Genomic DNA, 25,423 nt, shown 5'->3' with positions numbered 1-25,423 from the left:
CAGGCATAGGGAGTCTCTACTGTTGTTCTAACTACTCAGTTGGTCTAATAAAAGATATCACATCTACTCAGAAAACCTTGCCTGCCTATGTGCTTAAACCAGCAGAGTTACAACTAAAACGCTATAAGGGAATATTTTTTAGGTAAAACCATTCAGCAGTATTGAGGATGTTCCAAAAAGAAGTGGGGGGGGGGTGAGGGGGAAAGCAAAGACACCAGTACTTTTTTTGCTATGAGTTTTATTTACACAGGAATTGTTACTAGTGGTCTTAAATGAAGGCCAGATTCCTTCTATGTACAATAATATATACAAGTTTATACTTGAAAAGTAAGAAAACTGTACAAGAGAACACAAAAATAGAAGACAAATTAGATCCAATTACAGTAGTGTATACAGAAGTTAAGAAAAGTCTCAGACATTTTAACTTCAAATTGCATGTTTGAGTAGTATATTTAAATGTAGTTTTAAACCAGATAGCAACATAAGTTACACCACACTAATTCAAATCTTTAACCCAAATAAATTATGCAGACTTCTGTTAACACTGGACAACTGAAAAACCTCCCAAATTTAAAATAGGCAATGATTAATTTGACTTAATTTCACAGAGACCAGTTACAAAAAAAAAAAAAAAAAAAAAAAAAATCACATGTAAGCATTTTATTTACATTAAATACTATTAAAAATGGACTGAGAAAGAGCAAGTGTTTCTTTCATTTTCCAACCCCCAGAACAAAAATTCTGTTTTACAGTATTATAGAGAACAGGAAATGTTGAAATATCTGTTTGTGATGTGTGTAGTATGATCTTATAGCCTGGGTAGAAAATAATAAAAAAAAACAAACCCTGAACAAATAACCCCAAAGTATCATTAAACAATGCACTTTCTGAATTCTTCAGTATTGCACATTATAAAAAAAATTTAGAAAACTAATCCCATGTCTGCATTTTTCCTGGACTGTAATTTTCAAGATCAGTGCTCTTTCAAACACACAAGGACTATCATGACTAGTACTTGTCAGTTTTTCTAGTGTTTACCACCACATACAAGTGAACCATTAATTTTATTATGAATACCTCAACTAGCTAACACTCCTCCTGTGGCAAAATCTGTGTGTGGAATGCCCATTTAAGGTCTTAACCAATGTAAACTGCACAACCAATACTTCAGAAAACAAAGGCTCAAAGTAATCTGTTATTTAGAGATTATAGGCTGCAAATAGTAGCCCCTACATAAACCAGTAGGATTTTTGCTATAGCAGGATTGGGCACACAATACTTTTGCAGTTCCTGAGTTAATTACATTTGCCTAAACTGAAGAATGAAGCTGAACTTAAATAGCTAATTAAGACGTACCCCACCAAAACCTCATGTTATCTGACACAAACATACCAAACAAACTCTTTTGGTCCACAATATTTTTCATCTCATTAATTTTGGAGGTAATATTTGTATGAAAGTGTTTGGTTCAGATAGCAGTTTTTGGGCCTTAATATTAAATATTTCCTTCACATTCCTTGTCCCCAAAAAGTGCCTTTGTGGTATTTGTAAAAAAAGTTATGTCTCAAACTTTTAAGTACCAACAGAAGTTATTACAAATGTTTATTGCATTAAGCTGATTCTTTTAAAATATTAAATATGTATTCCCCCACTTTCTCAGTTTCATAGGTTTTAGTATTCTGTTGTCTTTGTGAAAACAATCTTCCCACAAAAAAACTAATACTGGCAAAATGGTGACAATTTTATCAGTTTCTGCCACTCCATTCAGAGTCAAATACTGTCTCTCTCTTTGTGTTTAAGCTCTTGTCTATAGTGGTTTTCACATCAAAATGCTGTGAAATTTCCTTTTTATTCATCAAGTGGTTTTCTACATTTTCAATTGACCTCTAAATTATGGAGATTAGCTTTTTAGTGCTGGGCTATGATTCTTGTCTCCTTCTTTGTTGTCCTTCATTAGTGAGGCAAACACCTAGAAATGTAGGTTAAATGAATCACAAGTTAAAAACATCAAATATTGAATAAGCATTTATCACAGTGTCCACTACCATTTGTAAAAGCATAATACCAAATCTTTTCATAATTGAAATTATTTACAACCATTGTAAAAACTTAGGGATCCCAAAGGTTTTCACAATTTCTAAGATTTAGGTCCAATGTTATAATTACCAGATCCCCAAGAATGAAAGACTGGACATCACTTATACACTGATTCCTGCTGGTTACACTCAGGGCACTTCTTACTCTCTCCCATCCTACAAAATTCTCCCACAGACTCAGCTTCACGCAAAAAAAAGCATACAGCATTGATGTGTCAGATGCTGGCACTCAAAATGCAATAGCCTAGGCCAGCACTTACTACTGCTTCATTTATGAATTTGTTCCACATTCTTCAGGTGACCAACAGACCTGGGCCATCAAAAATGAGTTTCCCCCAAACCCAGTCCCTTTTCACGGTTTGAGACAGGTTTCAGCAGCAGCAGCTGAAAACACTGCATCTTAAAACAAAAGCTTTTACCCTAAGAATGTTACAGAAAGACTTTGGATTCAACTATAGTAAAAATTATTTGCAGCTCTTAACTACAGAAACTCACAAGAGATCAAAGTGTCATAACTTTGAAAACTGCATTGAGTGGGAGAAAAAATTGCTGAAATGAGCCCTTCATAATAATTTACTATATATCCTATGCTTCATCAAATTCAGGGGCTGAATATAGTCCGGTTAGAAAATATGGATCTAAGTGACTATTTCCTTGCTGCTCTTGCTCTTACATGAAAAAGAAATCTATGTAACAATGTAAAGATTCCCCACCATTCTACTGTTTCCCTTCTAGAGCTCTATAACCGAAGGAGGTAGTGATTTCCATTTTCAAGGTATTTTTCAATGGAAGAGTAGCAAGCCATCCGTCTCCATAAACAAAAAATGAGCTGCTATTTAAACATGCAAGTAAAATATGCTCTAAGTGAAACCATGTCCATTCAACGATAACCCTGGATGTTGTGTTGTTCCCCCACTGGAAAGCAGACTTCCAGCACAAAGCAGGATCTATAGTGAAGTTACCCACCAGGTTTTGGTGTTATACTAGCTACATCAATTTATTCTGAGAAACACAACCACTCACCTGTGCCCATTTTTTGTTACTGTTCTGCATCTGGATAGCTGCAATACAACTAAAAAGTTTTTCTGATGTGATATCTTCAGGCAGTTTTGTTAGAAACTGTGCTATATGAATGAAGTCCATCTGTAGGAGGATATCTTCATATAATCGAAGGATTCCTAACCCTGTCCTAAACAAAAATTCTTCTCCGTCTCTACAAAAGACATCCCAGACTCGACAGGCCAGATCAAGTGGTAGTGATTTACTGTAGAGGGTGAAGATCCTAGAATTTTGCAAAGGTTTACTGGTTAGTGACATTGCATCTGCTTTGGAAATACATTTTAAAATCTAGTCTCAACTTTTAGCTGAAAATTGTCAGGTGACAAGTTAGTATTCACTTTCAAAAGCAATACACTATTTAGGGTTTATTACCATTAATAAATTATTTCAAACCGCTACAGTTTTAAATTTTAGCATATCCCAGGGCTTTTTGAAGGTCCCTGAAAAATCACCCAATTCCAATGAGTGGGTAAGCAAGGGCTAATTAGTACATGGATCCTTTGTGTGGGGGGTGGGGCAGACAGGGGATGTATTCTGGAGTATATACACACAGTGAGCGGAGCCGAGCTGTAGGGTCACTGTGCCTTGAAATACTGTTGACTGATGGGGCGCAGCTCAATGAACTGATAAATCCTAAACCTTTGGCTTTGTACTAAATATCATGCATAGTTTGTACTATATATTTAAGTAGGTGTCAAAGTGCTACTCAAAAGTGTGCTTATGGAGTACCTGTGCTAAAACTTGCAGCAGTTTTGGGTTTTTTTGAAACTGCTGCAGGCTTTGGCTGTTAAAGACAAAAATATTGAGTTGATGTGCAATGAGTAGCTGTAATTTTGATTCATTTTAGAAAGTGTTCCCTTGATACATGTTCATGTAATTTTTGGTTGGTTTTGGAGATTGCTGAATCCTTGATGACTCACTTCAGTAAAATGCTTTTTTTAATTATTTTTTTAAAAACAGTTGCCTGAATGGGGTCATTGTAATTGATGTGTATTAGGACCTAGGAACACAATCCTGCATCAAGTAGATTCATTCCTCTGTCCCATAGTCTAGCAACCATAGGGTTGACTTGCGCTCTCTAGTTCTCTATTACAGTCTGGCTTCCATATCAGCATATAGTGTCTTTATTTCCCAGCATTCTGTTCTCTCTCCATTTTCTTGTACAGTCTGCCTCTGCTTTTTGATTTTGATAAGGCTGAAGAACCTGGTCTTTAGTAAACAGTTATCTTTCATCTAAGATGGAGGATCCTTTTTACGGTTGCACGAGCAATTCTTTTCGATCACTTTTGTGCTAATATTGCTTCTGATGTGGTCTTGCCAGCTGACTGCAATCGGTGCCCTACAGTTCATTTCAAAGGCAAGCAACCTGAATGGATTCCAATTACTGTATTTACTTGATTAGAAGACAACTGTGATTGTAAGATGACCCCCGATTATTAATTAGGTTCTATATATGGAGATTTGTTTTAATTTTTCCAGGGATAGAATCTAGTTATTGGAAGTTTGCCTTGAATTTGTCCCCTTCCCATTGCTACAGTAGGAAAAATAAATCTGGGGGAGGGAGTCAGGTAGCCCCTTTACTCTCCACCCCCCCAACCCCAACTTTTTCTGCTGGCAACCCCTTCCCTCTCTCCTTACAGTCAGACCCTGCTTCCACTAAGTACATACAAGTGAAGAACAAAATTTGAAAACAATATCCTTGAAATTAAATATGGCTACAGCAATTTGCATATAGCTTATCCAGAACTGATGCATGTTACCAACTTACCAGTCTATCAAGTATATGTCTGGAGTTAGATTGTATGATTTGAAATGAAGAAACAGTTTAGGGAGATTTTCTTCAAAGAAAACTTCAAAAGCTGCAAAATATTTCAGCATCTGTACAGGGAAACATAAGTGCTTACTAAAAAGTGACCTCCAGCAGAATAAAATTATCAATAAAATGAAAGCTTAACCTTCCAACATAGCCACGTAGATCCAAAGAATAAACTTACTTTGGCTTTTTCCTCAAGAAACATAAAGGAAGTATTTTTTTTTTAATGTCTTGAGTAATTAAATGCACTAATTTGATTTTCTACCCATTGGTTTAAATAATCCATTATTCCAAAGAAGCACTAGCAGATCACTAATTTCAGGAATATGTTCCAAATCAAAGAAGAAAGTTTCAATGAAGATAATATTAAAATATTTTAGAAACTGTACACATACCATGCTGTGATCCACACGGAAGAAGGCTAGCTGGCATGGCTTGTTCAGGAGGTTAGCAAAGGCAATGAAAGCATCTGCCTCTTCCAGATTGAGAATGAGTACAGCAGCAATGAAAGACATCCCTTGTACCTTAGGTGGGGGGAAGCAAGTAAGCACACAAGATAGAGAAGCCAGGCACCTCTTAGATGTTTGTAAATACAAATATTTCTGAACTCCTAAATGTCGTTAAAAACCACTAGCCACTAGAGTTACATAAACAATTAGACTAAGTAAAAGAAACATATTTAATATTAAGAGAGCAACAAATTTACAAGATTCTCTATCTATCTACCAAAAAACACCAGCAATATAATTTCCAAGAAAAATCAGGCACTTTCTGAAGACGCACGTTGTGGACATCTGATATGGAGTTCCATGAACAGCTGGACTCTAGCAGGTCCTGTGTAATCAAAAGGTGGTCTAAGTTTTGCACTGCCCAGACCCTTTAGTCAGTGAGGGTAAAAGAATCATGAGGAAAAATTTTCATACACAGCTGATCACAGTAGAATGGAGGCAATACCTCAGTACAGTAAACTGAGACAAATCCCATTAACCAACAGTACTTGGGACACATGTATCCTACCCCATCTATCTACTAAGAAATTAGCTGTATTTAAAATTTCATACCCTTTTTCTTAGGGGTGCACCAATAGAGAAGTTTAGGGCCGATACCAACAGCCAATTTTTAAGGAGGCTTATTGGCCAATACTGATCCCATTTCCGATGCACAGCCCAGCAGCTTGAAGAACAGTGTCTGGCTGGTAAGTCTGTTAAGGTGGAAGGGGTGGGGGAGCAGGGAAGGGGCATGGGGGGACAGATTGAGGCCCCTGCAGTGAGGGAGGGAGTGAGGCAGGGACAGGGACAAGAGGTGCCCAGCTGGGGCAGGGTGGGCATGGGAGAAACCACAGTTTGTCCAGCGGGTGCAGGGAGAGTGGGCCAGCTCTCACTGCTGCGGGCTGGGGCTGCAGCCACCCCAAAATTCGCTGTAGCTCCACCTCCCAGCGCTGCCATCACCCACCCCAAGCACAGCTTGGCCCAACCCCTCCCCCCCGGAAAGAGCCTGGCACAGCCCCGGCCCCAGCCCACAGCTGCAGCCTGCCCCACCCCATGTAAATCTGGGGATCACACACCTTCCCCTCCCCTCCGCCCCGACCTCCTCAGGTGTGCACAGCGGCAGGATCCACCCCCGGACAAGCTGCAGCTCCATCCTTGCATCCCACCCCAGCTGGGCAGCACATGCCCCATTCCTTCCCTCACTGCAGCGTCTTTGATTTACCCCCCTTCCACACAGCCCTTCCCTCCCCACTCCCATCCACCACAGCAGACTTAACAGCTGCATGCAGCTCTCCAAGCTGCTGGGCTGTGCTCCTCATTGCCTATGTGCTGCTCTGTGGCTTAGCGCATGCATGGGCCAGTTATCGGCCACATTAGCCAATTTCCAATGTAGCCAATTTTCTTTATAATCAGTGCCGGTCCAGTATCAGACCAGTGCACTTTTACTTTTTCTACTTCTGATAACTAGCTTTAAATTTCCAGAAAGCAGCAACACTACAGAATATTAATGAGGTTGATTGTTGATAATGCCTAACAACTTCTGATTTGAAATTATTCTAATGACATGAGAACAAGTGTATGTTTAGCTTCAATGAAGATTATAGCATTCATTTCTAAAGGTACTTATCAGGCTGGCTTTTGCCCACAGTTAAAGAACATTAAAGAACAATGAATATTTAAACCAAGTAGGAAAGATAATATCACATACACCAAGTCTAACTTTTCCACTTGACGAATAAATCATGAGATTACAAACAACGCTTTAGCACTATTACCAATATTAGTGCAAAGCATGGCCAAAAGCAGCCAGCCAGGCTAACCGACTAGATTCCAGTAAGAACAAATTCCAAAGCAAAAGGACTAAGAAGCACTCATTTGCCTTTTAAGAATTCCACTTCTGCAGTTTGTAACTCCAATGAACAAGTCACCTGAAAAATGGGTTCTGGATAATTTAAAGTTAAAAGTTGAAACCACCTTGAACATCATCCAAGTTCAGACTGGACAGCTAATGCAGAGCCCCAAGCAAGTGCACCAAATGCTAACTGTTGCTTTGATGGTTTTGAAGGACAGTCCATTGGAAAGAGCTGGAAAGTATGGACATACATTTACCATAGGTAAAAAGCAGCAAGGCTTTACCATACATCAAATGTTCCACAACAGCTGAATACATGCATGCTCATAACCTTGTAGCAAGTGGAAGTGGTAATTTAAGCCAAGGACAGGCATTCATTTCTAGTGCTGCAAGTTTCTGGGACAAAGGTGGGGGGGAGGGAGGGACGGGCACACGACATATAGATGTTCCAGCCTGCAGCTGCCCTGTTCCCTGCTCTGCACATGTGCCTAGACTAGGTGACCGTGGACAGATAAAAGCAGAGGACCAGGTACTGCTCACTCCTCCTGGTCCCTGGAAGGAGCTGAGCAGCCTCTATATCCCCATGTTTCCCACACTAGCGTCACCTCACTCCAGCGAAGATGCAAGGAACCTTTCCCTGGCATGCCACTCCACTCCCAGTCCCCAAGGCAAGCAGAGCAGCAAGTGCTCCACAGACTCCCCAGATCTGGCTGAACCTAGTCTAGTGAAGGCACAGGGTACCTTCCCTTGCTGCTCCACTCCTTGTGGCCCCAGAGAAGAACAAAGCAGCTGCTGCTCCTCCCACCTCCCCAAACTGGATTTAGTCCTCTTGGTGCCTGGGAGGAGTGGAGCAGTTGCTGTTCCCTCCGTGTTCCCCAGACAAGGGTCATCCCTGGTCAGGAGATTACAAGGGAGCATTTTTCCCTGCTTCACTCCTGGTCTCTAAGGTACAAGCACTCATTCCTGCTCAAGTTTCTTTGGGTAAATCCAATATCTTTTATTAGACTAACTCAAATAGTTGGAAAAATTCTTCTTAGCAAGCTTGTGGGCACAAACACCTTTGTCAGGCTGAGGAAGCATCTGCAGATGGTCTGCGCTCTTCCTGGATGGAGTGGTAATGCAGCCAGAGGCCAGTACACATGCAAGAAAGCCAGTCAGTTAAAATGTAAATTGAGGTGGTCAGTATGTGAGAGAAAGGGTTGGAGGGGGAAGGGAAAGTGAAAGGAGCTATTATCAAAGGATGAGACAGTTGGGGGGTGGGAAGGGAACAAGAAGCTGGTAAAAGTGGAGGGTTTACCTGGGGAGTCAGATGTTAGGCAGGTTATAATGTGTCATAAATCCAATGTCTATATTTAGTCCAGGTATCCGGATTGTAGGCGTATTGGTCTAGAGGAAAAAGCAATCAGGACTAGTTGGTCTAATAAAAGATATCACCTCTACCATGAATCCTGATACATTTAGTCCATGATTTTTTGTATCCAGTAAATTGGTGAAGTGAAGTTCATGGGCTCATCTGTAGAAAGCATTTTGTAAATTCCCTTTGAGGATTAGAACTGAGAGATTGGAAAGAGAGTTGTTTTCTTGTGAGCAACGTGTCCCCACAGGTAACTGGGTATTCCTGTCTTTGATAGATTTTTGGTGTGCAAGTGCTGCCTCAGCCTAACAAAGGGCATTTGCCTGAAACCTTGCTAAATAATTGGAAAAATTCTTCTTGAGTTGGTCTAATAAAGGATAAATCAGATTTACCTAAAGAACATTGTCCGCCTATGTCCTTAGACCAACACAGCTACAACCTACATTCCTGCTCAAGGAATTCCTTCAGACAAGATCTTTCCTGTTGAAAGAGGAAGGTCTTTCTTCTGGATATGAAATATTTGTCCAGTTTCTCCCACAGAAAACATCTGTACACTCCCAGCTTCTAGGAGAAAGGCATGTCCCACTAAAATGCAATTCCTGTCTTTACCCTTAGCATTTGCTCTTAATAAAAAGAGAGACACTCCCTGCATAGTAGTCAGAAATACTCTCAAGCCCACTCGGTCCGGCCTCCAGCACGTGAACCGGGAGCTGCACACTTGAGATTACATACTTGAGATTCTAGATTTCAAATCACTGTTAGAAAACTGAGGAAAGCATGAACTTCTGGTTTATTAAGTAGATATTAGGCTGCATTCCACAGATGTTTTCATTTCCTTTATTTTCCTTCTCCCTCTCATGATCAGGGATCCTGGATTTCCCTGATAAGAAGTTGCAAATTCCTTAATTAAAACCCAAAATCAGTGATTAAAATGGAAGACTGCTATGTATATGGGTATGTCAACTGTATGGGTATCAGCTGAACACAATGTTTTATTGATATATTTACCATGTTAAAACAATTTGGAAGCCTACTAGTACTTCAAATCACTATAACAGAATAAATTCTAAATGATTATAAATTTCATATTTGATTTGGGGTTTTTCCATCATGGAAAAAAAAAAATGAGCTTTTGCTGACCCCTCACTTACCAGGACATGGGTCCAGCTGTGGTTGCCCCCCACACTGCTGTGTGATGCTGAGCAGCCGAGATATACCATTGCCCTTCACTCCCTAGCCACAACCTCCCATCCCCACCCCCTACCCCACCAGTGCCCCTCACTCACTCCTTCCCGGCAGCAGCTCCCCCCATGCACCAGGATGCATGTCCAACTGTGGCCGTCCCCACAGCTGTGTGTGTCCAACTGTGGCTGCTCTATCGCAAATCCTGCAATTTCTATCACACTTTTTTCTCTTTCACTCCTTTAGCCTACATGCTTAACAGAGAATGGAGTTAAATGTACATAAACAGCTGTAAATAAATACTACTGCTTTCTTAGTGGACTCTTACAACCACTTAAGGTCAACTAGTTCCAAATGCCCACTTCCAAAGCCTGCTTAACACTTTATGCAGTTGTAGCATGTAGGAGGTGGAGGAGGAATGGGGCAGGCAGGCTCCTAGGATCTGTGGAACAATGGGAAACTCCAGGCACATGCCTGCAGGGGCTGTGAACAAGTGGAAGGCTTGAGGTAGAGGGCTGTGAAGAAGTCTCTAGGCAGGTGGGGGCGGGGGGGCTGTGGCCGCAGCCGAGATCACTCTGTACAACCCAGGGAATTATGTGCAGAAAAATTCAAAATAATGTGCAGAAAAGCTCAAAACTATGCATTTTTTTTGCCCCACAAATTAAACTAAATATAACACTATTTGAACCTTCTTTAGAAATATATGCAGGTACTTTGTGTGGATGGGGGGTGGGATCTGTGAAGGTGTTAGAGGTGGATTCACAGTATGTGGGGGTGTGGGCATGAGAGTATGGGGTTTGTAGGCAAGTTAGAGGTGTGTATAGGGAAAGAGGGGGGTAGGTATGGGAGCTGCACACTATTGGCCTGAGTGGGCTCCACACCTATGTGTGCAGCAAGCTACACATGGAGGTGTGGAGCCTGCCCAGCCCACCCTGCAGCATGGGGTCCAGGAGCTGCATGTTACTGGCCCAAGCAGGCTGCATGTCTCCTCGTGGGGCTTCTTGCACTCCTGCAGGAAGCTACAAATGGAGGCATGAAGCCCACCTTGGTCCGGCCTGCAGCACGTGGACTGGGAGCTGCACACTATTGGCACAAGTGGGCTCCACGCTTCCTTGTGCAGCTTCCCTGAAGCCACATATGGAAGCGCAGAGCCCACTCAGGCCAATAGCACACAGCTCCCTGTCCACTTGCCACTGACCGGGCAGGCCCTCCCTGTGGGGCTTCCCCCTACACCTCTCTGCTCCCTCAGCCCCGACCCACATACCTACACCCTGCCCCCCACCTATCCCACTGCCTTTTCCCACAGCCCCCAACTCCATCCTCCAGCTCTGGCAGTCACCAGCACCCATACCAGGGTCCCCACCCCAGCCCTGCCAGTGCCCCCCATCCATGACCCACAACCCCCCAACCGTGCCAGAGACGGCCTGCAAGCCCCAATTACCTTACAGGCTCCAGGAAGAACAGCGAGTCTGAGCCAAGCCTCGGCTGATGATCTCAAGCCCTGCCCCCCCACCCCCCCAACTCCTCTAGACAGGGTTGGGAGTTTGCTGCCATTTTTGCAAAAAGCTCTTGCAGGCTGGAACTATGCCAGCCTGCAGAGCTCTTTGTAGAAGTGGGAAACCTGTGGGTATTTCTGCTAAAAGGAAAAATCCATTTCTCTTCTGATAAATGGGGGGAAATCCATGGTTTTCTCCGTTTTTCCATGGGAAACTGAAAACCTGGATCCCAGCTCATGATTTCCTTCCATGGCTTTCACTGAATACAAAACTACTGCCTTTTACTTACACTTACTGCAGTGTAAAAGCATGCATATAAGCAGTTCCCATGGAGCAGCTGATGGACAGTTGTAACTCAACAACAAATTGTTCATATGTCCAAACTCTTAGTCATCACATAATTTAGTCTTGAGGTGATTCAGACATGGATAGCTCCAGTAACACCTATCTTTGGGGAAAGGACAACTTTTTATACTGTTAAAAAAAAAATTAAAAAAAAAAAGTTTTCTTGAAAACCTAGTAGAAATTGTAATGCCTGCAAATTTTTTCATTGGTCTCCAACAGATCCAGTCAATCCCAAAATTGACTTTTTAGTCACTAAGATACCCACTGATTTTTTGTGAAAACTAGAGACATTGGGCTGTTGTGGTTATCATTTATATTCAAGTACTGGGCTAACTTGCTGCCAGTATCACAATTTCACTGGGTGCATCTAGATATTGAGGTAACATGGGGGGAAGAAAAAAAAAGAACCTTGATATAATGGTGGAAAAAAGGATCCACAGACAAATCTAAGGGTGGGGAAAAGCCAGTCTGAAGTTTTTTGATAAGTTAGAAACTCTGTTGGGAAAAGTTAATTGTAAATAAAGTATTCATATGGAAACATCAGTTTCAACAAAGTTCCATTAACAAGAATGTTTGCAGGAACATCTGCGAACCAGAAGACCTAGAGTTATCATTACCATAAAAATTACTGTAATAATTATACTTTTTTGTTTGTTTGGTTGGTTGGTTTTTTTGTTTATTTTTTTTTAGAAGTGCTGGTAGCTTAATTTAAAATTTAGAAAAGGAAAAGCTCTAATATGCTTCAATTTTAGTAGCTATACCATGGTAAAACATGTTAATGTACAAAACAAATACTTACATATCCCACATCAGGTCTGTAGCACGTATATGCTCCCAGGACGCTATGCAGGAGATCATGATATGGACCTCCCTTTAAAAGGAACAGATAAACTGAGATTTCTGGAAAAGTGTTATTCAATCTAAATTAGGCAAATCAAATCAAAATATTGTGTCAAGACTCAAGGTATGTTGATTTCTGAATTTCCTGAAATCCGTTTTAGAATCTAAATTTATATAAACTCCCCCCTCCAAATATTTACAAGCCAATAATCTAGTAAGAAACACAAAATACTATGATTATTATGTATATTTTATATACATAGAAGCTGCAGCTCTACAAGGCAAAATAAACTTGGTGCAAATGTTTAAAGGGCACTACAGGCTCTGTCTCAGACCATGCAGGATAGACTATGAATTCAGAAAAATTAACTGCTAAAATAAACACAATGTGGTTGTGATTTCATAGCTATTTATATAGCCTGTATCGCAAAAAAATAAAAAAATTGTAAGGATTACCTATTTTTGACAACTTCACAGAAGCAGTTGAGTTCATCCCCCCTTTTGCTACAAACAAGTAGCTTGATGCATATCAACAAGAGCTGCATATATTTATCAAAGAAAGAAATAATCTCTTTTCATTTAAGTTATTAGGCAGCACGACTTCATTATTTGATTGAAATGAATGTCACACTGTTTATTCTCTTACTGAAAAAGATGTAGCAGATGCAAACAGATTACCATGAAAAAGAGCCAATTAATGTTTTATATTCTTGCTGCTTAGTTTTACAGTCTTATTTGTTTGTGAACGGTCAGGCGCAGGACGGATCACGTTTTGTTTATTTAATATTATTGGGTGTGTTCAAAAAACTGATTTTAAAACACCTTACCTTCTGAAAAATATAGAGAGATGGAAATGTTCGGGATATATCCAACTTAATTAGTTCCAGGCTGGCCTCACGATCAGCAGCAGATGCCCCTGCATCTGCAAACAAACATTTATGAAGCTAAGTACTTTACAGATGCAAGACAAGATCAAGTCACATGCAGTCATGTCAAGGAGTTGCCACAGTGCAGAGGTGGGGAATCTTCAATTCTCGTTCTTCAAAACTGTACTCCTACAAAGCCACACAGTGAGAGCTATGGGTTTGGGACACATAAAAACTGGAAACTTTCTGAATAATAGTTGGCAGGTAGCATACATACACAAAAAACATCCACCATCAAAACTTGAAGATATAATCAGATTTAGTGTGCCAGTTGGGAGGGGAAAAAAAGAGGCTAGCTGCAGCAGTACAAGGCCTAGAGGTATGACTGGGCAAAGGAAACAGCTAGGAGAGAGAGGAAAGGGATATCCAGGATGCTGATTTCCACTAAAATCAGGCCTACAGTTTCTCCATTACAAAAAGGAGGCAGGAGTCTCTCCAGAAATTCTATCTTTATATCCCCAAACTTGACGGACAATGCTTTGTCCCTGTATCCAGATCCGAAATAGTCACAACAATTAATTAGTAGGTTGGTCTCACCAAAAAACAAACAAAAACAAAATAACAAACCAACCAATAGAGTTCTACCTGCTAAACATTCAGAAGTTCATCCAAATTCCAAGTTACATCAGGTCAACAGGAAACAAGGAACAGTTTAATTATGGTCATTCCTGCTGTCTTGATTTCCACACTATACAATGCTTACAGTTTAAAGGATGCCTCTTACTCCCTTCTCCACACCCCTGACTGCCAATGAGTCATGTTTGTTCTCCACCCCCAAACCTATTCCAATTTGGTCATCTCCCTTCTTGCCACCTCCTCTCTGGCTCTTAACTCTCCACTTCCTGTCTACATTTACCAGAATGTAAGCATAACCTTATTTAAGTGACTCAAGTGTCTTGTTTTGGTCAATTTCTGGGAAAACCCAAGAATACCTAATACCATGAGGCCCATATTTTTAAGAACTAAAGAAACACTTCTTAGGCTAAATTTGAGCAATTGATTTACTGCATTTACCTGAATCCAAGAGGAAACCCCCTCCCCATAAGTAACACTGGGGAAAAAAAACCAAAACATTTCTTGGATTTGAATATGGGTGGCGTGGGCAGCAGGCAGCTGCTGCAGTTCCAACCCCAGCCTGGGCTCAGGGCCAAAGCCGCAGTTGTGGCCTGCCTCTCCAGCAATCTCGAGCCTCCTGCCCCCATCTCCGCCTTCCTCTCACAGCCTCTGTCCCCTTCCCTCCCAACTTATGCTTGCTCCACCACTCTGACAGGCTCTGTCCCTGATTCAGTCTGGGACACAGAGGCAGGCCCAAGAACTGCAGGGGTGGGGGGTAAAGAGGGAAAGAAGGCAGAGGCAGTAGGAATGGATAAGTGACAAGCTGCTTAATACCACCCCCCCATGCATACCCCCTTGCACTGCTTTCCCCACTACAGCAGTGGGTGTGATGAATTTAAGACAACCCCACAATAACTGGATTCTATACATGGAAAATTATAACAAATTTATAATCATTTCCATGTATAGAATCCAATGATTGAGGGGTCACCTTAAATTCAGGATTGTCTTTGATTTAGGTGAATATGGCATTTGCATCCATTCACAATTACAATTTTTATTCACACACTAGAAAAAAGGAAGTTGGTGAAGAGCGATTTGGAAGAGGCAGAATATTTATTCTATAAAACAGTGGACACAAGCCTACTTCCTGCAGCTCTAACTGCCAGCATTTGTTCCATGGCCACATGGCTAAACACACAAGACTCCTACAATGGGACTCTGTAGGCAGCATCATGATGGAAAACCAGAATTAACAACTCTCACATTAGTAATTCAGGAACTGGCAGCTAGCAACCACCAGCACTCTGCCAAACACTCTGCCATTTAATGCCCTGATGAATTGATGTTAATCTTTTTAAAGACAAGTGTAAGAAACAGGACTGCCAAGAAATGACAAGGAGCAAGTAAGTTTGAAATAAAGCAAGTAGAATGGAAAAATGGAGTTACCAGTAACTGGAATACAAGATGTCCTGTCCATATACATATTCTCATTTGTGGGTCAAAGCCCCTGAGCTTTAACTAGAGCCATTTTGCCTTTTCGTGCCACACTGAAGACATAATAGGTGGTATACAATGCCTGCTCCTCAGTTTTCTACTACAGTCCCAAACTCTTACTTCAAAGAAAAGGAGAGTGGGATTCCGGGGGGGGGGGGGGGGGGGGGGGGGGGGGGGGGCAGCGGTGGGCACAAAAGAGTGATGGAGAGGTAGAGAGAGGAGAGAAGAGCGAGACTGAAGAACACGTCTTGAACTCCAGTTACTGGGTAGTAACTGCATTTTACTTCATAGTACTGCTTGTGGACAACTCCAAAGCAAGAGCTACACACAAGCACATATAAACAGCGAAATATCTGCCAAATATGGCATCTTGCGCTGAGGCTTCTGCAATGGCATGGCAGTTAATAAAAGCTACATATTGATCTTCCAAGTTTTCAATCGCTTTACAGTGATCACTAACAAGAAAGCTGCACAAGCAGGCTACAGAAAAATCACCACAACTCTGGTGGGGTAGGCCTGAATCACAAAAGATGGCTCTTCTTGATAATCTTGCAAGTTTTATACAGGTTGAGAACCACTTAGTCTTTGAGCAAAGACTACTGCACCTGTAGATCTCTCAACTACAGGAAACAAAGAGCCATGGAGGAGTTGCAGAATTGCCTAGGTTCCATCTCCAAGATGCAAGACTCGCTTCTAAACACTGCTTCTCCTGCTTCAAGCAATCTCTCTCAACTGCAAAATCTGGGAGATTGTGATTTTGGTGGCTAGGTCACCACACAGTGAAATCAGGAAATTGTGCCCCTATGAAAATGGTGATAATTAGCCTCTAAAAGAAACACTGCAGTGCAGCTAAAAGTAACAACAATGGTAGGAACAAGGGGGATTTATACATGGGATGAGGCAGGAGGGGCTGGGAAGGTGGAGTGCTTTAATTAGAGCCACTCCAAGAGCCACTACTTAAGGCTCCCAGAGTGTCTTGTGCATCAGTGTCCCCATGCTGAAAAAAGGCAGTGGAGGCACTTTAACTAAAGCCTGAATGAAATGTAATTAAAGCACACCCACTGCCATTTTTCAGTGTGGGGACACTAATGCACAAGACACTGGAGTCTGCTGAAGCGTGGAAATTACTACACTCCAGCAGACTCAATTAAACAAGACTGCTCCGATGCGCTGTAATGTCCAAACAGCCCCGATGCACGTGTATAGGCGCTCAAGGATACTAACCTGGAGGCTGCAACCTCCATGCACTCTGAAAAATGTTTTAAGGAAAGAAGGGATAACTAAAAGGTAACTAATGAAGAACAAAACTATAAGGTAATGAAATCAACAATAAACGAAGAATTACATGGGTTGAGTAGCGCACAGACCACAAAGCAGACTGATGAAGAAATGCTCCAGCTAAGAGGAACTAAAGAATATAAAGCGTGCACTGCCCTTCACTGCAGCAGAGGCAGGGCTGAAGCACTACAGATAGTGCTAAGGGGTCACTGTTTAGGGTCATGAGACATGCCTAAATAGGACTAGGTATATGGACAATTAACTCTATAAGGAAGTTCTACAATTTATTCCAAGTTAACACAGCATTAAAAGGAAAGAAAACAAAAGCCTTACTGACCTACAAAAAGTTATTTAGAATTTAAATGCTCTCTTATTAAAATGTTTGTATAAAATTAACCTGTATGCACTAGATTGATACAACATGGGTATTCACTGTTATATGCTATTTCATAAAAAGAAGTACTGGATAGACATTGGAAGCATCAGATATGTGGGCAGGAAAAACATGCACACATACATAACTTAAAAATATTTGGGCATAGCTTTCTAGAAAATCCTGAAAGGATGATTTTTTTCAGTACATTAGGGATAAATCAAACACATTAACATAAATAAAAAAACAAAACAAACCTCTGGTATTTTCTGAGCTTCCTACAGAAAATTTTCACCTAACACAGGGGATCTGCCTGCCCTTGAAGATATAAAAAAGGGAACACAGACAGATACTTCACAGCCATTTGTTGAAGTCTTCCCTGGACAAGCGTAAGAAAAGCAAAACGTACACAATAAAATGTAGCTAGTAATTTCTCTTCCTCTTTCAGAGTCCTGGAATAAGTTACTAAGTATTTTGCTTAGAAAAGAAAATGCACATTTGGAAATTAATTAATTTTTTAATGAATTTCATATTTTAAACACAAAAAGGTTTCCTGCAGGTATCCCTCAAATTAAGAGTGCTATTAACTATCTATCTATTCAGTGACCTGCTATAAAAAACAATGTTTTAAAAGAAAGAACAGGCCTGAAGCACACAAAGTTTGAAGGTAGAAACATTTAATCTGAATTGATCTTTTAAGTCTTTACATGTTTGTTTATCAGCACAAATTATATGAAACTGCAGTTAATCTTTTGTATCAATAAGAACACACCTTCTATATCATTCTCTGAACTTGTCTCACTGAAGCTTTTCCATCGTTCCTTTGCTCTGGATAAGAAGATTTCATATAGTTCTGCAAAATATCACAGCAAAGAAATGCAGCCCAAGCTGCACCATAATGAAACTTACAAATACAGTTTTGCTATCTTGCACCTAGGATCTTATCACTAAAATTTCACTTGCTACTCCTACTACACATTAGCACACACAGAGTTCTGGCACCAGTACTGCAGTAAGCTTAGTCCTCTGTCACCTACCCTTGGTTAAGTCCCAGAGACCAACTTAGAGGGAGCAGTAGAATGAAGGCTCCCTGAGGAGTCTGCACTTTTCTTTCTGCTAAAACCAGCATTGCCCATTGCCACCAGCAACAATCCACAGCACTTGGGGCAGGCCTGGTGGCAGCAGGGATTGAGGTTCTGGCCGTGGGGAGATGGGGTAGGCACAGGAACATTCTAGCTGTGCCCCTCCCCTCCCCTTTAGCAGCCATTTTTCTCACCCTTGAAATAGTCACTGCTGATTGTTACCAGCAACAACAAATAAGTGCAATCTGGGCAGGGGTGAGTGGCAGCAGTAGCTGCAATAGGAAGATGCAAGAGGGTCCCTGCCCCCAGCAACTGCTGCATTAACCCCCAGGGTGCTTGGCCAAATCTACACCTAGCAGCAGCAGCACCCTGAACAGCTGTTGTTTTGCAATAGCAGGATGTTATAGGCAAAAGCTGGCCCAGGGCATAAATCTTACCAGTTATCCCTCTAGTATACTGCATGTATAAAAACCAGGACTAATGAATTTTAAAACCTTTTTCCCCCTTCTTTTCTCAATGAGCTGGAAGAAATGTGGGTACATTAGAATCAGTTATTCAAAGAGTCATTACTAGGGACCTACCAAAATCACACTGGAAGTGCACCCTGTGGTAGCTCCTTTAATCTTGAAGTTTCCCAGGAGAGCCCCTCCTCTGCCACCCCCTTCCCCCACCCTCAGCTGATTGACAGAGGGGCCTCCCCTTTTGCTCCTGATCAGCAGGTAGGCAAAAAACCTCAGCTTTAACTATGGGGTAGTTTTTGCCTCGCAGCTGGTCAGCACCAAGCAGCTGGGTCACCATGGCCCCTGGGCCAGTCAGCAGTAGGAGACAAAAAAACCCAAAAAAAACAAAACTGTGCCATACCTTAAAACTACAGTTTTTGCCTCCCTGTTGATCAGGCGTGAGCAGCCAGTGGTGGGGCCCCTCCACCAAATCAGGAGAGGGAGCACACAGGGGAAACTGCATGGTTAAAGGAGCCGCCACGCAGCACACTTCTGTCATGATTTTGGTAGGTTACTAGTCACTGCCCATTTAATACAATGAATTTAGAAACCTGGGATCTCACCTCAGATTTTAATCTAAACACAACTGAGCTGTGCTTTCTTACATATATGGGGAGAGTATACTTTAATACTGAAGTGTAAAAAGATTGTATAATTTTATGTATGCATTAACAGGTATAAGAGAAGATATTTGGAATGAGGATTTTTCTTCTCTCGTGGCTCAAGCTGCTTGTAAAGCTCTAAAATAATATACCCGTAAAAACTGAACATACACTAAAGATTTGTTTGGTTTTCTTTGGATACAACTTTTCTTATTACTAAAATTCAGTCTAGCGATCTGTTTAAAGGAATACAAATTCAAATAGACTAACATTCTACAGCAAAATACAGGAACCCTGAATTACCTGATCAGCATCATGGAACACCACCTTATCAGAAGGGGAGCTGTTCTAGTTTGAATACATCAAGTAAAGGAATTCTGCATAAAAGTATGAAAAGATATACATACCAGGAGTGATATTCAATTCATTTCCCACAGCTAGACTCCAAACTTTCCCACGAACACTTGGGGGCAAGCCTTGCCACCACAGCTCTCGAACTCTTCGAGTAGAACGCCTGGGCAAAAGACAAGAGAGAAGTCAGCCATCTCGTTTCCTTTGCATACTGGGCAGTTTAGAGGTAACACCACACAACTCAGGTCAAAACCCAAAAAACATTTGTTTTTGGATTTACAAGGGCCGAGACTACAATGAAAAATGACATTAAAACACCTCCAAGAAATCTCTCATATTGCTCTCTAATGACTTCTCATCATATCAGATGCATCAGCAATGAGTTATAACTTTCTTTGGCAAGGAGGATATATCCAATCTGTGGCCAAGAGTAGGGAAAAAGAAGGCAAATGAGATTGTGGCTCTTTTGTGAGCCAAGAGGGAAAAAACAAGTTACTTTTGAGTCAGCTTTACAAAACAAAACTGTTTACTTACATGCCTTCCCAGTTAGGTAATATTTCATTGATCCAAATCACCATAGCACTAGCAATATTCTCCTCCTGCTTGAAACGTTCTTTCATTATTTTTTTCCTTTTATGTGCTTCTTTAATTTCTGTTAAACATATTATATTGTTTTAATGCATGATATCCTAGGTACAATCAGCCAGGTAATTCATTATTTACAATAAATCACTGGAAGAGGAAAACCTAAGTTTGGCTCATATACAAGTACCATATTTTTCATATGTCGCATGTAGAGACTCAAAGCAGAGATTATCAAATACATTCTTGGAAAATGAGTCTATTTAAGGAGCAGCAGGTCTCTTAACCGGAGATGCACAGCCCATTATGGTGAGGGAAAAAGGTCAGGCATGGAACCAAACCCCTGAATATTCCTTTGCCATTGGGCACCACTGTACTCGGATGCCATGCTGATCTGAAAATGCTACCTCCTGAACAGGAAGCAGTATGTACTGCTTACATGTGGTACTAGAAGTGTCTCTGTTAAGAGACACTTCTAGTACCACATGTATATATACATACTGCAGAGTTAAGAGACACTTCCCAGGTGCAGCACCTGCTAACACCATCATCACCACAACAACACTAACTACAGGGAGCTGCAGAATCTAAAGTATTTGGAACCAGTGCCTAGAAGGCAAGCCACATACAAATACAGTGTGCTACCTGATGCTTATAGACTCCCTTACCTTAAAATGTAAGCCTGCTCTGAAAAGCAACAGTTTTAAGTGAATGATTTATAATCTCAAATACAGCACTCAGTTCGCCTGTGAAATGTTTTCTCCAATCACCAAACATGCAGTCAGTCTTGGGACTCAAGATCCAAGCTGTATCTTTCTCCCCCCACCTTTTACGCATCACCTCCAAAAGCCTGAACTTGGAGAGAAACAGGTATTGGTTGCTTTTTCAAGCAGTACCTCAGGTAGCACAGGTTAGTTTCCAAAAAATAAATACCATTCACACAGCTAATGCAGCTGTTCAAAGCTATTAAATACGTATTGAGCTCTACTAAGTTCCTTCAGCTTGACTCTGTCACTGGGGGTTTTTAAGATAAAGTGGCTCTGTTGGACAATTTGGGGTTAGCTTCTTGCTGGGTCAAGATGCCCCTGTAAATGTCCCTAATTTTGTTCCTCATTTTGGCATGTGCACAAGTGCATGCAGTGAGATTGGAGAGAAGGAACAGAACCAGTGGTGTCTCCCTTAAATACTACAAACTCAGTGCCAGAATGAGATAAATTAGTTTGCTGTGAAGGTCTGTGGATCCCATATTTCCTTCACTGCATAATTTCATGAGCATTCAAATATTAATAATGTTGACATTTAAAATCATCAGGCATCTTTACACGTACTCTTGGGAGCCTCTCCAATTAAAGTGCCTCATGTATTCAGTGTCTGTGCTTCAAAATGGCAAAAGGGGTGCTTTAACGAAAGCACCCCCACCACCATATTGAAATGTGGGGATGCTGAATACATTCAATGCAGACACTGCTGGAGCATTTTAATTAGACTTTGATTAATCAATCAATAAATTAATTCGATTAAATAGTCTGCTCCCATGCATTCCAATTAGAACGCGTTGGAGCAGGTGTCGGACATGTGTATAGGTGCATCGTTGGGTACCCGAGTTAAACCTCACTAAGACAGATGAAGCACTTCTAAATTACTGTTCCATACCTCAGCCAGACACTGCTATATTGTTCATATTTTAAAGATTTTCTTCATACTCATGACAATTAGAGAACTTAACAAAAAAAGTGGAGATTCTGGAGCCCAACATAACAGGTTGGAAGAGGTTGCAGGACAACATGCCACCAGAGGCACCAGTCTAAATCCAAGCCCTGTCATCATCTGGCAGGTTATGTAGGCAAAGTTATTCCTTCAAACAGATATCTGCAGTTCCAAGAAAATGAACACGGTAAGCCAAAACTGATTTTATTCGCCACTAAAGCCCCAAAAACAAATCTGTTGATAAGATTAGTCCAGCAGAATTGAACTAATAAGCGGAAGAACATGGTTAAAGCTCATCTTTGTTAATTAAGTGAGACAAAACCAAATATACATAAGAAGCAGACTGGTTTCAAAGGACAAATTCTGGGTGTGCTCCAGAGGTGCAATGGGGCTGCTCTAATTAAAGCACCTGCAGCATCTAACATATTCAACTTTCCCAATCTTCAAAATGGCAGTGGGGGCACTTTAACTAAAAGCTCACTGAACAAGCCTTAGTTAAAGTGCCCCCGCTGCCATTTTGAAGCACAGGGACACTGAACACATGAAACGCAGAGGCTGCTGGAGCGTGCTGGTTAGCATGCTCTAGCAGACTCAATTACATAGAGTCTGCTCTGGCATTCTGTAATTACAGTGCATCGAAGCAGCATCCCCACACATCTCCAAGCACCCTTTAAGTACAGAAAGTGCACTGTGTACAATGCCACATAAAAGCTCCAAACTACTGCACTTTACACAGGGTTTTGCTTTCATTCTCGTCTGAAGGGCATGTCTTCGTACCAGTTACTGTGTATAAAAAAGTTAATTTAAATGTAATAGAACTTCTTTTTAATAACAGAAAGAGAAACAGTGCTACTGCCTATTCAACCATCATACACCTTGTCAATCAGCAGATTGTAAACGTAAATGAACTCATCTTACTGAATTTAGAAAGCAAATGACAGCCTTCTTGGCTGCATAGCTATTTAGAAAAGGGTAGTCTGCTACCTATCGCTTGCTTTTTCCAAGTTTTTAAAACTTTAAAAAGAGAGATTTCGCTTAGAACCAGGATTAAAAGTACACGGACACAAGAGCAGCAATCTTTCTTTCCAAATATTATCAAAATGCATGGTACTACAAAGCAATAGACTAAAGTATTTGACAGATAATAATCTCTTTAAAAAGTTACTAGAGAACACATGTAAGCAAAAAAGCTCTCTTGCAACAAAACCTTTGAAAAGGCAGAGAATTATGAAGACTTAAATGAAGTTTAGCTTATTAAATATCGTCTCCAGAGTAAACAAAATTTAAGAATCTACTCAGAGGCTAATAGAAACAAATTTAAATGAAATAATGATTATAAATCTGATTAAAATTATATATGAACAAGCACCACTCCTCCTACTATATATGGAACGCCTACTTGAGTGAACTTTACACTACACTGGACCAACAGTGTTCCTTTTACCTCATTTGTAGCTGTGTGTCATTAGCATTTGAATTTTACAGAACTTCAAATATTTAAGAATTTCCTTAATCCCAGCATCTCTAGAGTAATTTGCAGATAGAGCATTTGCAATGATAGTTAAGCTCATTATCTAAACATTCCCATTCTAAATTCACTTGCAATTGCTCATCATTAACTGAAACTTTTATTTACAGGTTCTCTGTTGTTGCTTTTCTTGTTTTACAGATCGTCTCTTTTGGGGCAAGAATTCCTGCTCTCCTCAAATTTTAGCAAAGCCATCCAGTGATTATTGACTGAAAAAGGGGAAAAAAAATTATTTTCCCCATACTGAAAAGGATCCTTTTAAGCTTTTCTCTCTTGAACAAGAGCTCTAACTTTAACAAATAAATGCAAAACACCGGAATTTGGTCCAGCATGGAAGAGAAAAGTGGTGTGAAGATGGCATACTCGGTGAAGTAATGTCTTGGTTTTAATCACTTTTACCAAAGTTGAAAATATGGTAGACAGTAGGGCTGTGCGAAGCTTCAGCTGCCAATTCAATTTGGAGGTTTGGCCCAATTCAGCAGCTTAATCCAAATTGAAATCGGAAGACCCATTAAAAAGTCTAAATCAAATCCAAAGCCTCTGAATCGATTTGGATCAGCCCAGGAGCGGCAGGCACAGCCAGGTGGCTGCAGGTTCTCCTGCGGCTGCTCTAGCTGTGCTTGCCTCTTATTGGCAGTCCTCTCTGATGCCTGATGTATGACAAGTTTTTTTTTTGCAAAGCGTAGCAAAGTTAGGCACCCTCAATTAGTGCTGTCTGAGGGGTACTGGGAAGGACCCTGGTATTTAGTCCTTGGGCTTCTTGAGATTTACTAGCCTATGAATCCAGGTTAGCAGCTAATTTTAAATAAATAGCTTCTTTTATAGAGCTGTGTTTTCCTTTTAAATGATTTTGATGTGCTAGCTAAATTTATAACTTTTGAACTTACAGCCATACAGATTTTCTTACTGCAAACTTTTCTTAGAACTACGCCACAAGACTTAACTTACTATTTCTACACGGCTTTGCTAAATTTACTAGGCCTCACTACAAACAAGGCCTCATTACTGTTCAACTTTAATTAGACTGTGGGGATGTGTTATATCCAAAAAGATGCACTACATTTCTACAAAGTATTTTGCCAATTCTGCACTTTCCAGAAGAAAATGTTTTATCCGATTCCAAGCCAGGACAATAGGTGCACCAATTCTGACTGACAGCATTTGATGCTGCTGCAAGGGGAAGCACCTTGTGTGACCACTCACCTATTTATAGTATATAATGGAGCCAATGTTTATATAATTTGATGCAATACAAACGTGCCATTAAGCAATATTAGCAGTAACATCTCAAAAAAGGCTTTCTATAAACAGCTCAGCTGCTCGAAAACAAAGAGGCCATATACTTAGAATGAATATTTGTTGGGATGATCGAACGTTAACAGTAACATTGGAAAAAGCAAAAGCAAGAAAATGAGGTTTATGCCTTCAATCATTAGCATAACAAGGGTATGGGTGCATTGCACCAGTTCTGGGCACCCACATAGAGGGGGCACCAGAATGGTGGCTTCCTGGAGAGTCCATGGTGCTGCAGCAGCAGCTGGGTGCAGAGATATGGTACATCAAAACAATCACCGGGACTGGAGAGACAGCTCTATACCACCAGCCAGGAACCGAGTCCCTGGGTCAAGACTGCCACCCCCAAATACACCTCCCCAACAGAGTTAAAAGCTGACATAATTAACATACCTCGTTTTTTTGCCTCTGCCACCATTTCATCATATTCTTGGCGATGACGTAAAGCCTCCTCTATGGATTTGGCAGGGAGATTTCTGAAAACAAGGGGTTCCTGAATCCAATATGCAAATGACATTTTGAACCATTTAAAAAAAAACAAAAAACCTCTTTATCTGATTTCTTCCTTTCTAAGGTGAACTTACTGCTTCTGTCACTTGCTGAGTGTCAGCAACGGTTACTGAA

General features: G+C 40.9%; 1 protein-coding gene across 3 annotated transcripts in view; it reads right to left on the bottom strand.

Annotated features, from left to right (window-relative positions):
- Positions 1 to 221: 221 nt before the first annotated feature.
- The window catches only part of TBC1D12 (TBC1 domain family member 12), a 96,040-nt gene continuing 70,838 nt past the window's right edge, over positions 222 to 25,423 (bottom strand). For 2 of the 3 annotated variants that reach the window (XM_090057443.1, XM_090057444.1), the window contains 10 exons: positions 25,193 to 25,275; positions 20,224 to 20,341; positions 19,746 to 19,852; positions 17,927 to 18,007; positions 13,353 to 13,447; positions 12,485 to 12,556; positions 5,364 to 5,492; positions 4,924 to 5,033; positions 3,120 to 3,378; positions 222 to 1,969 (listed from right to left, as the gene is read on the bottom strand). In XM_090057443.1, the coding sequence (XP_089913569.1) occupies positions 1,901 to 1,969; positions 3,120 to 3,378; positions 4,924 to 5,033; positions 5,364 to 5,492; positions 12,485 to 12,556; positions 13,353 to 13,447; positions 17,927 to 18,007; positions 19,746 to 19,852; positions 20,224 to 20,341; positions 25,193 to 25,275 (1,123 nt within the window). In that variant the 3' untranslated portion in view covers positions 222 to 1,900. Of the gene's footprint in view, positions 1,970 to 3,119; positions 3,379 to 4,923; positions 5,034 to 5,363; positions 5,493 to 12,484; positions 12,557 to 13,352; positions 13,448 to 17,926; positions 18,008 to 19,745; positions 19,853 to 20,223; positions 20,342 to 25,192; positions 25,293 to 25,423 lie in introns of all 3 variants that reach the window. The other variant, XM_090057445.1, reaches the window with a different exon arrangement.

The sequence above is a fragment of the Crocodylus siamensis genome, chromosome 7, assembly GCF_052110815.1.
Source record: "Crocodylus siamensis isolate JL-2025a chromosome 7, ASM5211081v1, whole genome shotgun sequence".
In the NCBI taxonomy this organism is placed as follows: Eukaryota; Metazoa; Chordata; order Crocodylia; family Crocodylidae; genus Crocodylus; species Crocodylus siamensis.
This window is presented reverse-complemented; position numbering and strand designations above follow the sequence as displayed.